This window comes from Hyla sarda, chromosome 10, assembly GCF_029499605.1.
Source record: "Hyla sarda isolate aHylSar1 chromosome 10, aHylSar1.hap1, whole genome shotgun sequence".
Taxonomy (NCBI): Eukaryota; Metazoa; Chordata; class Amphibia; order Anura; family Hylidae; genus Hyla; species Hyla sarda.
In genome coordinates, this window is record NC_079198.1 from 66,145,563 (window position 1) to 66,162,981 (window position 17,419).

Here is a 17,419-nt window from a genome sequence, read left to right on the forward strand (position 1 = left end):
TTTTATATATAAAGTTAAAATGGTTATTTAGGTGCAAAATGGTGCATTTTTGGAAAGAAAAAAAAGTTTGGAATGCACCGAATTAAGGGGGTTATCAAACTTATGATGACTTTAGTAATTAGGTGTCATACAATAATGGACATGCTTACCAAGAATCTGTGCTTGTTATTGTGGTAAATGGCTGTGTCCCACATCATGCTGCTGGCTTGTTCCTGTTTCTGTGGTCTTCCTCAGACAATCCCCAGAATCCTATGTTTGAAGGGGGAGGTGACTTATTTCCCCCCCCCCCCCCCGCCGCCACATTGGTTGCTCCACCTATTACAGCACAACCGGTAACATCAGAGGGCTGGTTTCCCACACAGCAGATAAAGCAGCTAAGCCTCCTTTCAGCACTTTACTTTTGATGTATTGTCTCACTCATTTTGTAGGCTGCAGAAAATGAACTTCCGGGGAAAAAGACCAAGAAATTCAATACTAGCCACTAAATAAATGCCTGTTCTGAAACATTCAGAAATCAAGTATATAAGTAACTAGACTAACTTTGCAGCAAAGTCTTATTCAAAAAAACAAAAATCATGGAAGATCCCTTTAAAAGGATAGCATGTGTCACATTTAGCTCCGGGGAACAGCCAAACACACAAGCAGACTTTACATTTCCCCCAGTGTGGTCATATTGTGGTTTTGCAATCGAAAATACAAACTAATAAAATAGTGTAAGTACCTTAACATTCACTTCCACTTTCTAAACTAATATTAGAAATAAACTGAGCAAGACTGAACAAAATCTCATTACTAATATTTACCATTTTTTATTAACTTGTTTGTGTACAAGATATTAAATAGAAAAAAAAAATTACAAACCAAAACTCCAATCCCATAATACCAAGTCTTACCCCTTCAAAGGTGAGGTATTCAGTCCTGAATCATTTTCACAGCTTTTGCGATAATGTAACAGACAGGCACAGTGCAGAGGGGGATAAGAGACCATACCCCACTTTGGCACAACAATTATACAACCTGCCCGACTTGTCACTTTACAAAACTGGAACATGGTTAATGCCCCCTTAAACATATCCAAAAGATGTGCTTTCAAATGCTCTCGATTGTCGCATGATAAGAAAAAACATGCATGCATGGCCAGTGTAATTATGAAGCATGGCCATCTTTAGCCCACTGTAGTGTTTTATCATCATATTGTGGAGCAAAGTTTTATGCGGCACAAGTAGCTTCAACATACTCCAGAAATCTAGTATAACCAAATAAAGGACCCTTCTTTCTAAAGCTAGAGGTAAGTCTTGTACTGAAAATCTAATTTATAGCAGGTCAGTAGTTTTCATTTGAGCCTATAATGCAGCTAAAAGAGAAAAGCTGGAAAAAGATCAAACTTCCTGAATACTAGTCTGCGGCCTCCCAGCCAGAAGTGACTGATAACAGAACAATACATTGTAATCATCTGCACATCAAATGGACATAAAACAGACTTTAGGTTTAAAGAGGCTTTTCTGTATCTGAATTTTGTCTTCCCGATCCCCTGTGACCAGTTTAGGGATGCTAGAGGTGGTTGGGAAGCAGAAAGCAGCTAAATCAATTAGCATAATTCCTATTAACTATACTGGGACTTGGGGAAACCGCATAGCTGTGCAGGTCAATTTGAGTTAAGCAAACTGTAAGTTCCCCGCATCAGTTGCTTTTGACTTGCCGGCAACCTCTGCCACCCGCAAACATGCCAAAGGAGGCTAAGAAGATGAAATTCAGATATAGAAGTGCCTTTTAAATTGGTTAAACTAAAATCGCATTGCTTATGCACAATGACACCTTAAGAATTATTTTCTTCGATCTGCAGAGACAAAAGCAATGACATGCACTGGAACCTTGTATCCCACACAGTAGAAAGAAGCAGCTGCATCCAGTTTCTATAGGATTAGTGTCTATAGCAAAAATTCACTGCTATAAAAAGAGTTAATGCAAAACCAAACCTTAGAATCAGTTGCAAACACAGCTCTGTATGCCTTTACTAGTGGAATAGGCATTAGCGAGAATGAAAAAGCCTAAAAACATTAAATTGTGTTGCCAAAACCACTTACTGACAAATCTGATAACAAAGGAAACTAAAACAGACCTTATCATAGAACGTTAAATACAGAAATAAATAGGATGAAGTGCTCTTGTATATATGTTAAAGAAAAAAAGAAAACCATGATTCATGACCTCTTGCTGTGTGTATTGTTTTTCACTGCAGATAATGCAGACTCATATGTTGTGGACTGCATTATATGTTATTGTTACTATCATTTCACAAAACTTTTGACAGTCAGAGTGGATTATATTGGTGTCTGCCAATAGTGCATCATGACAGTGTGCCAATAGTGCATCATGACAGTGTGCCAATAGTGCCTCATGACAGTGTGCCAATAGTGCCTCATTGCCTTTGTCTCTACAACCAAGATTGACTCTCTTTTATTATGATTTTTATTTTCTGCTGTGATTGAGCAGAAGTTATCCTGGATAAGCAATTTTGATCTACAAGCTGCCAGCAGCAATGGACTATTGCAAAATACCAACACAAACTAATATGCTTTTCCAGAAGGGTAAATTTTTGCCTATTAAAATAAAAAATACCAACCCAATAAGTGAAAGGAGTCATGGCTAACCCCCCGTAAGTGGCAAATTACGAGGCAGTCCTACCAACTCTGGAGGGCCATCTGGCAAAATAGTAGTAAAATCTGAAATGCAATTTGTCAAAAACAAGAGGTAATAGAACAAATGTGAAGCTGACTTTGTGCTATGGCAACGGAAATGTTTTGGATCATATTGCTTTTTCATGCGCATTTTTCACACCACATAATTGTCTAATAGGTTTAAAGTTCAATTAAACAAAAATATTTTCTACACAAAAGTAGAGGAAAAAATAAAAGTCAAAATCCAACAACCAGAGTCCTCGATGTGATCAAACGCCTATAAAACTCCACTGAGTACAGGCTTGAAATGGCGGAGGTTAGATCAAGTTCAGCTATGCTCTAGCGACTACACTAGGCATCCAGTGCAAACAAGTTCTTCGTTTTCACAGTACGCCACCCATGGGCAGCGGCAATCGTCACCATCCTTATTTGGCAATGGAGTGCTCAGAAGTGGTTGCATGTCAGAAGATGCTAGTTTCCCAGAAGTCAGAGCTCCTCTAAGACTGTTCTTGTTCCTGCTGTTGCATCTGTTTTTTCTTGACAGAGATTCTTTTCTTCCTGGCAGCTAGCATCTCATAGAAGGGGTCCACACTAACTGCAGCCCTAGAGAAAAGAGCACAGAATGTCACATGATGGAATGCATTCGGTAAGTGTTGGTTTCTACATGAAATAGATTACTCTAGCAAAAATGAAAGTCATTTATAGTGTAGCTGAACAAGTATTTTGTGATTAAAGGATGGTTCTCATGATGACATCGGGGGAGGGTCATCAGCTTGAAAGTCCTCAAGAGTCATAACAGAAAACCACTCGGTAAGAGCAACTCACACTCATGTTCTACATAGTAATTCATCGGCAAAGATGTACTATAATACAAGGCTTGAAAAATTTGTTTTGAATCTACTTAATGGGTGGGGAAGGAGCTGACAAAAACCTGAACAAGAGGAGGAAATTCTCAGTCACCTTTTTGACCTGGGATTTGCCAAGCCCTGCTGTAAACCTACTTTTCCCCTGTAAGGGAAAGAGACTGGATGAGTGACAGCTTTGGCAGAGCACTGATCAGTACTATCAGCAATCTACTTGTACAGTAGGCAGCCTGTGTTATAAGATTAGTTATTGTCTGCACTAATGTAAGAAGAAGCCCTCCAGCTGTTATGTTAGCCAATTAAGACAGCTGCACTGCACAAGTCTCAATGAGACCCGCCAAAAGCCTCGGCACAAGTTATTTCTTCACTTTTAGATGCCGTGATTAGCATTGATTGCAGCACCTAAAGGGTTAATTATGAACATCAGCGTGATTGCTGAGGTCAGTCATTAGTGGCGAGTACTGGCTGCTAACAGCCAATATTCATCGGGTGTGAAGCGAGCTCAACTCCTTTGCTCGCTTCATAGTCCCCTAACACAGTCACCGTATATAAACTGGGTTTTGTGTGAAGGTGTTAAAGCGCAACTGTCACCAGTGTTTTACCCCCCAGACTACCCACATGAGCTTACTGTTGTGAACACATGTAATGCAGCCAACCAAATCATGTTTGGATACCGGTCAGCAACAGTCAAATAGGCTTCACAATGTCACCTCTTGGACCGCTGCCAGAGATACAAAGGTCCACAGCACATGCCCGGCATTACTTACCAGAGCAAGCACTCGCTCCCTTCACGAGCACTGGCTCCTGCTTGCCGAAACCTCTGTGCGCCTGCGCTTTGCTAGCAAGCTCTCAGCCTCTAGCACAGCGCAGGCACATGGAGGCTTCAGCTGCTAACAGCCAGTGCTCACGGAGGAAGTAAGCGCTCACTCTGGTAAGTCACGCTGGGCCGTGTGTGCGCGTCCAGGACATCTGGACTGCTAATACATCTGTTTAAAGGGGTTCTTACTGTATAGATTTGATCCATTCTTCCTTCTCTTCTGGAGTTGGGGCAGAAATTCTGTAGACATTATGGTTGCCTTCCACTACTCTTCCATCAGCCTCCGTTTTGCATGCTTTGATTAGTTGTCCTTTGTTGTTTGGTATATAAAGCTCAAAGCAGTTCTGAAAGGGACAAACACAAAAATACATGAGCTGCACATTGTAGATATTGCCTAAAAAAACAGCAGTCACGTGAACCACAACTTACCGGTTTCCTAGGATCTTCAACTTCACGGATACTCAGGTTCTCCAGTGGGATAATCCCTCTTGGCTCTTTATCCTGAGTAATAATGACGTGTCAGAATGTATTTAAGCATTAAACACAGCTTAAGAATTAAGAAAAAAAAAAAGCAACATGAAAAAGCAAGGATTGAAAAGAACTTACCGTGGTATATTCAAAGTAATACAGACAGTTGTCAGTTAAGATGAACCAACGCCGCTTCCATGTTTTTACCCGGCCGCCTGTAACAGGTTATATGGAGGGAGGAGAGTGATGTATTTATACATTTGTAGCTTAATTTATACATTTATTTAAAACAGATAGCTGCAATCCAGACCAGTGCGTTTCACCGAGCAGACATGACACAACTGTCCAAAAGAAGCCACAGAAACACCAAGTGCAGTGATGTTAATAATCGTGAATTCTACAGTCAATGAACTGATGGAGGAGTTACAAGAAAAAAAAAAAAAGCCACAATAATTGATTGGTAATCTTAACAGAAAACTAACACATTATGGAATGAAATGTGAACAACTAGTTTAGTCTTTTGTTGGCGAGAATGAATCATGATACGGAGTTCTGAAATTAGCTCACATGAAGGCAAAAACATAATAAAAAAGGGAGTCTTCACTGAAACTAAGCACATAATAATCAACTGCCTAAGCATTTTATTGCATGCTGCGTCCATCACTGTACTAAAGCTAAATGCGACTGGTCACAAACACTTTACAGCCATTTCCCCCACCCTTATTAACCTCAGCATTTTTGGCTGTAACAGTGCACAAAATGGAACCATAATGCAAGCTGCTTATTCCAAGTTCAGTTGTATTTTGTGGATCAAGGTTTTCTCTAAAAGCAATGGTGGCATGATCCCACTAAAATGCATAAGCAACTAACTGTGTAAGACCTTATAGGCATTTCATTGACTGCTGATAAAGAAGTAGCTGCTTTGTAAATGAATGTTCAGCATTTAAGCCCCATTGTATAGTGTGTTCATGGCCGCCATTCATGGGTGACTTGTGCTGCACCATGTTTTTACACTACTGTGAAATAATGGATGCACAGAAGCTTGTGCAGCTACAAAACAGGTGCCCAACAGTCAAAGACAGACACCCATAAGAAAAGGCAAAAATTGTTCACCATTTCTGCCTTCTTGATATCGGTTTATACAATGCCAAAGAAGGGGGGGGGGGGGCTGTCTTTGTGGCCTATAGCTACAACTACAGCTCAGCTTTTATTGGTTACTTTCTTATATATTTTTCATACAATTTATTATTATTATTTTTTTAATTGTACCTGTTTAAAGGAAACCTTTTGCCAGTTTTATGCTGTCCAAACCACTGACAGCATAAAACTGCTTCAGGCAGCATGATCCCAACACACCACACTTCGGTGCTACAGAGAAGTCATAGCTTAAATATGCAGCCAGGACCGGGGTTAATAGGGTCAAGTCCCAGCAGCTGTTCTCTGCTGAGTGTCACATCCCTACCAATGTGTGTATAGATAAAGATATGTCATTTAGGGTATACAGGGCAGAAAGCAACCCTCGGGGCTTGCCCCAGTGACAACTCACCTAGGTCGTGGCATCATTTTTTAAACTATGATTTCTCTGATACACCAGAGCATCTCAGAGTTAATCTTAATGTTTAAGGATTGCGCTGACTGCACCACTTATTCTTTCCACAGTTTGGGTAGCATAAAACATGTTACAGTTTCCCTATAAGCAGCACAAGTAGAAAAAACCCTTAAACTGGCCTGGTCATTAAAACAAAGTACACCAAAACATCAAACTTTTAACATGTCAGAGAGACATGATAGCTGAGGGGAGATGAAAGGGCAAAACGTTTAGATACACATTTCTCTCTGCGGGGAAACCCCTCTCCCCGATCTCTTGTAAGGGGCCCCGACACGCGCCCCCACCCATGTATCCAGCCGTGTCATGCAGGGATGGAACATTCCCTTCATGCAGTCTGCTGGGGCATCATACAAGAGATGGGGGGTTGTCCCAGTGGTCAGACCCCTGCGATCTATCACTTATGGGGATGAGTTATTTTGCCCTACAGTATTCCTTTAAGTAGGTAGTCCCCCTTCAGGTAGGTATGTCCCTTTATCAGATAGGGATCAAGTAGGGCCCCCTGCGCCATTATGTTACCCCCCCCCCTCTGATGCCCCCTGGGCCATTATATTTCCCCCCTCTGATGCCCCCTGTGTCATTATATTCCTCCCCCCTCTGATGCCCCCTGTGTAATTATACCCCCCTCCCTTCTGATGCCCCCTGTGTCATTATATCTCCCCCCCCCTCTGATGCCCCCTGTGTCATTATATTCACCCTCTCTGATGCCTCCTGTGTCATTATACCCCCCTCCCTTCTGATGCTCCTCGTGTCATTATATTTCAACCCAATCCCCCTCTCCTCTCCCACATTATTTACCAAACCTCCCCTCCTCTCTGATCCCCTGCTACCTGTACTCCGGCCCTATGTGTGCTCCAGCAGGCTCAGCGGTCACTTTTGTTACTGGACCGCATCCTCGGTCTGGACGGAGGGGCACGTGATGAATGACATCATCGCACGTGCCTACGCTGAGACGGTGTCATCCTGTGCGGCTCGCTATAGACTGCAGCACACAGCTGCAGTCTATAGGAGTTAATTTACAGGGCAAAATTGATTGCCCCGTTATAATGTGAATTCCTCAGGCATTTAGCCCAGCTTGCCCGAAGAAGGTTAAATGCCTGAAGAATTCACCTGCCCAGAACTACATATCCCAGGTGTCGGGCGATACAATTTCCACATCCCTGAGGCCCCTCAGATAGATATGACCCCAATCAGGTAGGGCTCCCCCATATGAAGACAGGGCCCAGATAGATATGACCCCAATAGGTAGAGGCCCCAGATAGCTATGACCCCCATCACTGATGGGGATCATATCTACCTGGGGGCCTGTCTACCTACTGGGGAGCCCTACCTGATGATCAGGTAGGGCTTCCAAATAGGTTTATACCTATTATCCCCGGTATTTAAACAATTTTGCCCCTTTAGAATATAAATTTGCCCCTGGTGATCAGGCAGGTCCTCATATTAGGCAAGTTTATCTCACTCACTCACTCTGAATTCACACAGGTCCGCTCACACTGTTACTGTACTTCCATCTACCTGCAGCAGTCTATAACGAGACTTCCTTGCGGGGATGTGCGGAATAGGTGACGTCATCACAGGTGCCGCACGGGACGTCAGCGTCCCGACGTCCTGAGCTGCGTATATGAATCGCACGCATCCCCGCAAGGAAGTCTCGTTATAGACTGCTGCAGGTAGATCTAAGTACAGTAACAGTGTGAGCGGACCTGTGTGAATTCTTCCGGCATTTAACACTGCTTGCCCGAAGCAGGGCTAAATGCCTGAGGAAATCACCTGCCCGGCGTCCGGAACTGCTTGTCCCGGGTGTCGGGTGATAGGAATTCTACATCCCTGTTTTGCTTTAAAGGGTTAAACTTTTGCTAGTCCAATAAGCAAAATAAATACATTGTAATTTCTAAATGCAGTGTGTGCTGTCCAACCAACTGCTTTAAAGGGGTTATCCAGGAAAAACCTTTTTTTTTTATATCAGCTGGCTCCAGAAAGTTAAACAGATTTGGAAATTACTTCTATTAAAAAATCTTAATCCTTTCAATAATTATCAGCTGCTGAAGTTGAGCTGTTGTTTCCTGTCTGGCAACAGTGCTCTCTGCTGACATCTCTGCTTGTCTCGGGAACTGCACAGAGTAGAAGAGGTTTGCTATGGGGATTTGCTTCAAACTGGGCGGTTCCCGAGAGCGTCGGGTGCAGCGACGGAGGCTCGAGACAAAGGATAGGGGATAAGATGTCTCATCGCGGAGTCCCGCCGCAGGGGACCCCGCAATCTCCCTGCTTCCCCCTGGTATTCGTTTAGAGTGTCGGGTGCAGCGACGGAGGCACGTGACATCACGGCCACACCCCGCTTCTGACGTCACGCCCTCCCAAAGACTTGCATTGAGGGGGGGTGGCTGTGACGTCACACGCCTCCACATCGCCAGTCATCTGGCACAGAGTGAAGTTCGCTCCGTGCACCGGATGTCTGGGGTGCCGCAATAGAGATTTCAGGGGTCCCCACAGGCGGGACCCCTGCGATCAAACATCTCATCCCCCTAACCTTTGGATAGGGGATAAGATGTCTAGGGACGGAGTACCCCTTTAAACTGCACACAGCCTTGCAAAACTATCACACTCCGGCTTGTACAATCCCCCATTCCTAAGGTAAGGTAAAATTCAGGAATTGCTGCACTCCAATGTTATTTAGGTCATACACATAAGAACTGATAAAAAAAAGAATGATGCAAATAACTTTGCTGCTGTAAAAGATAGAGTTTTGCCGTGGTTTTTTTTTCTATAAATGACCTTAAGTAGATTGCTTAGTGACCAGTTAGTGACTATTTTTTTTTATCTATGTATACTAAGTGACCATAAGGTTGGTTGCTCACACCGAATAAATAAATGATCAGTTATCACTTTGTAGGAGGCTGCATTTATATTATAGGCTTAGTTAAACGATAGACCCGATAGCTATACAAAATAAAAAGTGATCACTCGATGATTGTTGTACGGACAGTGCAGTTTTTCTACACACAGATCTATGACGACGGAAGAATAAATGCAGAGCTCCACCTACCTCCTGGGGAGTTATTGTGAGAAGACGAAGAGCAAATGTCATCAGCGGCCGAGCACACAAGGTATAGAAAAAAAAAGAGAAAGTGGGGGCAAAGACAAAGAAAAGGGAGTACATGATGAGGGTAAGAGGGCGGGCAGGCAGGCAGGCAAATGAGGAGAAAGAGAAAAGGAAAAATAAGTTACATAAACGAAAGGTGGAAACCAAGGTTCATACACATCCTCTAGGCACAGAGCATTTTCAGCGCATTCAATACTAAAGCAAGGAAACCTAGCAAAGCCTTGACTGTCAGGAGCCATGTGTCATGCCTGTTCTCTATCATAGATGTGTAAGGTACTGACCTGACAAAAATAGAAAAATACCAAAATGAGGCATAACAAAAAATTATTTTTCTTTTCCATGGACTTCTAGAAGGCCATGTCTACGGGTGGCAAGATATTTCCACAGTGGATCTTGCCACAATTCTACGCCAGAATCAATGTGTGCTATTGGAGTTGCAGACTTTATCCAATTCATTGCTAAAGGAGAAACCCATTATGCCAATTTGGGAATCCTCGGCATGCTGATATTCAACATTCATATGTCGATGGAGTTTTCACCTCTGCCATATGACTGTAACTGGAATCTACACAGCAAATCCCCTGCCTAGCCGCTTTACCTGCACGAACCTAAGAATAAATGATGAAGCTATAAAGTATTGGTAAGTTGCCTGTGAATTTTCTTTCTATGGACTCTGTTAGTGCTGGGCGGTAGAACGGTTCATATCGAATACAGAAATTTTTGTCCTGCACGATATGAATTTTCCCATACCGCAATACCTGTTGGGCCCCTCCCCCTCGGGAATGAATGAATTATCAACCCAGCGCTGCACTGACCCCATCGAGGAACTAATCACATGTCACCCGCAACCGCTGCCTTCCTCGTCCCCCTGTTTGTTGAGGGCCGCATCACAGGAACGCTGTACTGTACGCTGTATCCCTATGCCCGGGCTGCAAAAGATAAACAAAATAAACTTTAACTCACTTTCCCCCGTTGGAGAGCAGTCAGCCTATCACCAGCCGCAGCGAACTTCCGCCTCGGCAGGTGATAGGTTGAACGCACTGTCATGTAAGAAGCCGGCTTCTTACATGACAGTGTGCTCAACCTATCACCGGCCAAGGCGGAACATCGCTGCGGCTGGTGATAGGCTGACGACTCTCCGACATTCCCGTCCCCAGGAAGCAGGTGAGGCAGGTACCGGACCAACGGGAGGCGAGATAAAGTTTATTTTGTTTGTCTTTTGCAGCCCGGGCGTAGGGATACAACGTACAGTACAGAGTTCCAGCGCCGGCGGCCCGCAACAAACAGGAGGACGAGGAGGGCAGCGCTTATGGGTGACATGTGATCAGTTCCCCGATGGGGACAGCGCATCGGAGAAGCAGAACAGTGCTCGCGGGTCACATGATTTTGGGGTGGGGGATGGGGAGAAGAGAAATACCGCTATATACTGTGAAATCACCATAAGTTACAAAAATACCGTGATACAGATTTTTGGTCATACCGCCCAGCTCTAGACTGTCTTACATGAAGCTATCTTTTCACACAAGAGCACCACCATACACGTATATCACCCAGACAAGTGTCAGTAACAGTACATCAAGGAGTTACGGGAAGCAGGGCTAGCAGTGCCAACACACCTGTCTCCCTCTCTCCACACTATGCATATATACAATGCCTGCAGGTTCACCTTTTTCTCTGAGTTAAAAGGTAACTTTGACCTTATGTAAAAAAGTATAAAAAAAAATTTGTTCAGAACAAATCAGCATGCTGTAAAAACACCTGAATCTTCCTATATCTCCGATAAAATGTGTGTGTGTATGACAGGAAGATGAATATGTAGGCTGCAGGTGCTGTCAGAGGTGGATACTCCACTCAAGGGGTAGAGCTAGAACTCCAATCATAAGTCCTGAGACCAGAGGATTGTGTGTTGTCTTGAGAAAGAGGGAGGAGCTGGGGATATTACCACTCCGAAAATGATAGAACTACAAGACTTCCTGTCAGGGTTAAATCAAATTAAAAGCATGATAAAGCCAATTTGTGATAGAACTATATCAATTAGGTGAGTTATTTAAATACAAATTTTCAGATACTAGAAATCCCCTTTAATCAAAAGCTTGACATATGCCTGACTCTGCTAAGCTTTCTGGGAGGCATAAATCTTTTTGCATAAAATACGATCAGACTACCCTACACTGTACGAAATAGAACAGCTAAATGAAGACGCATTCTACCCTCACCTTCTACCAAAAACTCAGGATTAAAAAAAATGAAAAAAATAAAAATAAATAAATGATGGTGTGCTCTTAACCGCTATGCATACCGACCCACAGATACATACTCCCTGTTAACATTTTCTACACCACTAGTAAAACATTTCTAAAGGTGTTTTTCAGTAAATTCTGGGTCTTATCTGACACAGTGCAGCACTACACAGCCTTCATTTAACAAACACGGACCAGATTTCATGTTACATGGCTCCAGAGAGATGTGGCAGGACAGCAACAGAAGAAGAAGAAGAAGAAGAAGAAGAGGGAGAATACAGAGAAGCAGATTGTATTCAGATTAAGCTTTTATTGCATTGATTTGGTCACATGTCTTACCCAATTTCAGAAGCCAGCCTTCTCGGTCGGGATTGAAAAAGGTGTGTGTGAGGTCATTCCCATCATCCTCTGGGATCTTAAATGGCTCATTTCTGATACTATCATACAAATTCTGTAAGAGAATAAAAATAAAATGCAGGGAATTGATTGACAGAGAGGGCTGAACATGTGGTTAGGTAAGCCAACTATATACTACCCCCTTATGCCACTGTTTTTAGAGAAACAGGTTGTGCCAAATGCATGTGTCGGTGGCACAAGTACTGAAAAAGACGCAGCTTGGTAAAGACAAGTATTTCTAAATGCTTGTCAGGAGAGATAACAGGTTCTCTCTAAGCAATGCATTTATTCTGTATATCTCTAAGCTGATTAACAACAATATTTTTGTGCTCTAAGGCAATGGACGTCTAGACGCTCGCCATACAGGGATCAGCTGAGGACAGCAGACGGTATTGATGTATAAGAGGTCAATGCCTTCTACAGCTGTAATTCATTCAGAGCAGAGTAATTCATTAGTCTTTCGTAATGAAAATTAGTTTGATACAAGGAAAATGTTCTACTTTTGTAAAAAGCAGGTTTATATCCAAGAATCTCTTACCCTAAGCAGTTCCTCAGGGAGGTCACCTCCATCATTAATGCCTCTGTTCATAGAAATGAATCTTTCAACACCCGGCTTGTCTCGGACATTGGGATTATGTAGACTAGTGTTCAACATGATGACCGCAAAAGACAACACATAGCAGGTGTCTGTATAAATTAAAAAGAAAATCACAGGGAATCACTACACATAAAAGGATATCAATGTGCTCACACCCACAAGGGTTACAGGAGTGTGAGCAATGGAAGAACTTAGTCAACTTGTTTTAAAGGGGTATTCAGGGCAAAAACATTTTAATCACCTATCCAAAGGAAAGGAGTTGAGAAAGGTGCTGAGTCTCCAGTTTCGGAAACCTCCAGGTTTCCGGAACTGGGCACGTGCTGTCACGCCACGCCCCCTCCATTCATAGAATGCTGGTGCTGCAGGGAGATCGCGGGGGGGGGGGGGGGGGGTTTGGGGGGGGTCTCAGCAGCGGGCTCCCCGTGATCAGACATTCTTTCCCCTATCCTTTGGATAGGGGATAAAATGTTTTTGCCCGGTATACCCCTTTAATTTATTTCATTTGAAAATGGTTTTATATGGAGTAATATATCAATTCACTGTAGTGCCCCATGTCAAATAACTAATTCTGAATTGTTGGGTTTTCTTGACTATAAAATCTGTGTGAACCTATAATGTATACTTATGTTTATATGTAAAAAATAAATAAATCAAAGAATACACATAATTGCAACTTCCATACCTGTGGACTGAAACACCCCTGGATTACACATGCAATATCGTTGAGCGAAAGCCTCCATCATGCGGTCAATCTTCTGGGCTTCTCCTGGCAGACGGAAACTCCAGAGAAATTGCCTAAATATTTTAATTAAAAAAGTATAACAACGTTCTGCCAAATGTTTCTGCTGACATTTATTAGCTTAAAATATTATTCATGCACAATGGTTCACAGACTTGTATTGAGGGAGCGGACCGTGATGTCACAAGGGGAGGAGCCGTGACGTCATGATGCTCAAGCCCCTGTATTGCCAGTCATTACGAATAGAGCGAGTTTGCTCTGCGCAGTAATGCCAGCGGGGTGCCGCAGCCGTGATCCCGGGGGTCCCCAGCGGTGGGACCCCCGCGATCAGACATCTCATCCCCTATGCTTTGGAACAGTGGTCAGATGTGCAAAAAAGGAGCTGAGTCCTTAACCCCTTAAGGACCAAGGACGTACCGGTACGTCCTTGGTCCTGCTCTTCTGATATAACGCGGGGTTACACAGTAACCCCGCGTCATATCATGGCGGGCCCGGCGTCATAGTGAAGCCGGGACCCGCCTCTAAAAGCGCGCAGCGCCGATCGCGGCGCCGCGCGCTATTAACCCTTTAGCCGCGCGCTCAAAGCTGAGCCGCGCGGCTAAAAGTGAAAGTTCCCGGCTAGCTCAGTCGGGCTGTTCGGGATAGCCGCGGCTAATCACGGCATCCCGAACAGCTGACAGGACAGCGGGAGGGCCCCTACCTGCCTCCTCGCTGTCCGATCGCCGAATGACTGCTCAGTGCCTGAGATCCAGGCATGAGCAGTCATGCGGCAGAATCGTTGATCACTGGTTTCTTATGAGAAACCAGTGATCAACATAGAAGATCAGTGTGTGCAGTGTTATAGGTCCCTATGGGACCTATAACACTGCAAAAAAAAAGTGAAAAAAAAAAGTGAATAAAGATCATTTAACTCCTCCCCTATTAAAAGTTTGAATCACCCCCCTTTTCCAATAAAAAAAAAAAACAGTGTAAATAAAAATAAAAATAAACATATGTGGTATCACCGCGTGCGGAAATGTCCGAATTATAAAAATATATCATTAATTAAACCGCTCGGTCAATGGCGTGCGCGCAAAAAAATTCCAAAGTCCAAAATAGTGCATTTTTGGTCACTTTTTATATCATTTAAAAATGAATAAAAAGCGATCAATAAGTCCTATCAATGCAAAAATGGTACCGTTAAAAACTTCAGATCACGGCGCAAAAAATGAGCCCCCATACCGCCCCATACACGGAAAAATAAAAAAGTTATAGGGGTCAGAAGATGACAATTTTAAACTTATTAATTTTCCTGCATGTAGTTATGATTTTTTCCAGAAGTCCGACAAAATCAAACCTATATAAGTAGGGTATCATTTTAATCGTATGGCCCTACAGAATACATATCAGGTGTCATACCATGTTTTACCGAAAAATGTACTACGTAGAAACGGAAGCCCCCAAAAGTTACAAAACAGCGTTTTTTTTTCAATTTTGTCGCACAATGATTTTTTTTCCCGCTTCACCATAGATTTTTGGGCAAAATTTTTTTAAAGGCAAGGAGCAAAAAACGAAAATGCAAAAACGGAAAAACCTCCGGTCCTTAAGGGGTACTCTCTTTTTTGCACATCTGACCACTGTTACTTTATGCATTATGCTTTTACCTTTTATTCTGATTCCAATTATATATTGATTCACAAATACAATATGTCTACTTTATGTTGGCATCATAAAGTTGACATGTTTTTACTTTTTGAAGACATTAGAGGGCTTCAAAATATCGCAGCAATTTTCTAAATTTTCACAAAAAATTACAAAATTTTAATTATTCAAGGATCAGTTAAGTTTGAAGTTTATTTGAGGGGCCTTTCTGTGAGAAAGACCCCATTATAGAAACTACACCCCTCAAAGTATTCAAAATGACATTCAGAACGCTTGTTAACCCTTTAGGTCTTTTACAGGAATAGCAGCAAAGTGAAGGAGAAAATTCTAAATCTTCATTTTTTTTTTATTATTATTTTTTTTTTTTACACTCGCATGTTCTTGTGGAGCCATTTTTTGAAGTTTTAGAAGGGGGGTAAAAGGAGAGAAATCCCTCCAAAGTTTGTAACCCAATTCCCCACAAGTAAGGAAATACCTCATATGTGTATGCAAAGTTTTCTGCAGGCGCAGTAGAGGGCTCAGAAGGGAGGGAAAGACAATGGGATTTTGTAGAGTGAATTTGGAGAGTGAATTGTGCATGTCGCACTTAGGAAGCCTGTATGAATTCAGAACAGCAGAAAAAACCCACATAACATTATTTTGGAAACTACACCCCTCAAGGAACGTAACAAGCGGTACAGTGAGCCTTAAAACCCCACAGGTGTTTGACGACTTTTTGTTAAAGTTGGATGTGTAAATGAAAAATAAAAATTTTCTCCACTAAAATGCTGGTGTTTCACAAAATGTTAAATTTTTACAAGGGGTAATAGAAGAAATGAGGTTACAAATTTTGGGGAGCATTTTCTCCTGAGTATATAAATACCCCATGTGTGGACATCAATGCTCTGCTGGTGCACTACAATGCTCAGAGAAGGAGTCACATTTAGCTTTTGGAATGCAGATTTTGCGGAAATGGTTTTTGGGGGCATATCACATTTAGGAAGCCCCTATGGTGCCAGAACAGCAAAATAATAAATAAATAAATAAACAAACAAAAAAAACACATGGCACACTATATTGAAAACTACACCCCTCAAGGAACATAACAAGGGGTACAGTGAGCCTTAACACCCCCACAGGTGTTTGATGACTTTTTGTTAAAGTTGGATGTGTAAATTAAATTAATTTTTATTTTTTTCACTAAAATGCAGGTTTTCCCCAAATTTTACATTTTTACAAGGGGTAATAGGAGAAAATGCCCCCCAAAATTTGGAACCCTCTCTCTTCTGAGTATGAAAATACCCCATATGTGGATGTAAAGTTCTCTGCAGGTGCACTACAATGCTCAGAAAAGAAGAAGCGTCATTGGGCTTTTGGTGAGAGAATTTGGTTGGGATGGAAGTCAGGGGCCATGTGTGTTTACAAAGCCCCCATAGTGCCAGAACAATGGACCCCCCCCCCACCCCCACGTGATCCCATTTTGGAAACTACACCCCTCAGAATTTAATAAGGGGTGCAGTGAGCATTTACACCCCACTGGCGTTTGACAGATCTCTGGAACAGTAGGCTGTGCAAATGAAAGATTACATTTTTCATTTTCACGGACCACTGTTCCAAAAATCTGTCAGACACCCGTGGGGTGTAAATGCTCACTGTACCCCTAATTACATTACGTGAAGGGTGTAGTTTCCAAAATGGGGTCACATGTGGGTGGGGGGTCCATTGTTCTGGCACTATGGGGGCTTTGTAAACACACGTGGCCTTCAATTCCGGACAAATTTTCTCTCCAAAAGCCAAATGTGGCTCCTTCTCTTCTGAGCTTTGTAGTTCGCATGCAGAGCACTTTACATCCACATATGAGGTATGTTCTTATTCAGAAGAAATGGGGTAAAATATTTTGGAAGGCTTTTTCCTATTTTCCCTTGTGAAAATGAAAAATTTAGGGTAACACCAGCATTTTTGTGAAAAATCTGTCAAACACCTGTGGGGTGTTAAGGCTCACTATACCCCTTGTTACGTTCCGTGAGGGGTGTAGTTTCCAAAATGGGGTCACACGTGGGTATTTTTTTTGCGTTTACGTAAGAACCGCTGTAAAATCAGCCACCCCTATTTAGGCCTAAAATGTACATAGTGCGCCCTCACTCCTGAGCCTTGATGTGCGTCCGCAGAGCATTTTACGCCCACATATGGGGTATTTCCGTACTCTGGAGAAATTGCATTACAAATTTTGTGGGTCTTTATTCCTTTTACCTCATGTGCAAATGAAAAGTATGGGGCAACAGCAGCATGTT

General features: G+C 42.6%; 1 protein-coding gene across 3 annotated transcripts in view; it reads right to left on the minus strand.

The window, feature by feature from the left end:
* Positions 1-774: 774 nt before the first annotated feature.
* Positions 775-17,419, minus strand: part of CYTH2 (cytohesin 2) — a 177,620-nt gene continuing 160,975 nt past the window's right edge. The window contains exons 7-13 of one of the 3 annotated variants that reach the window (XM_056541855.1): positions 13,452-13,564; positions 12,710-12,858; positions 12,114-12,226; positions 4,965-5,043; positions 4,788-4,859; positions 4,548-4,702; positions 775-3,281 (exon numbers count right to left, since the gene is read on the minus strand). In XM_056541855.1, coding sequence (XP_056397830.1) covers positions 3,176-3,281; positions 4,548-4,702; positions 4,788-4,859; positions 4,965-5,043; positions 12,114-12,226; positions 12,710-12,858; positions 13,452-13,564 — 787 coding nt within the window. In that variant the 3' untranslated portion in view covers positions 775-3,175. The remainder of the gene's footprint in view (positions 3,282-4,547; positions 4,703-4,787; positions 4,860-4,964; positions 5,044-12,113; positions 12,227-12,709; positions 12,859-13,451; positions 13,565-17,419) is intronic. The other 2 variants (XM_056541853.1, XM_056541854.1) reach the window with 2 other exon arrangements.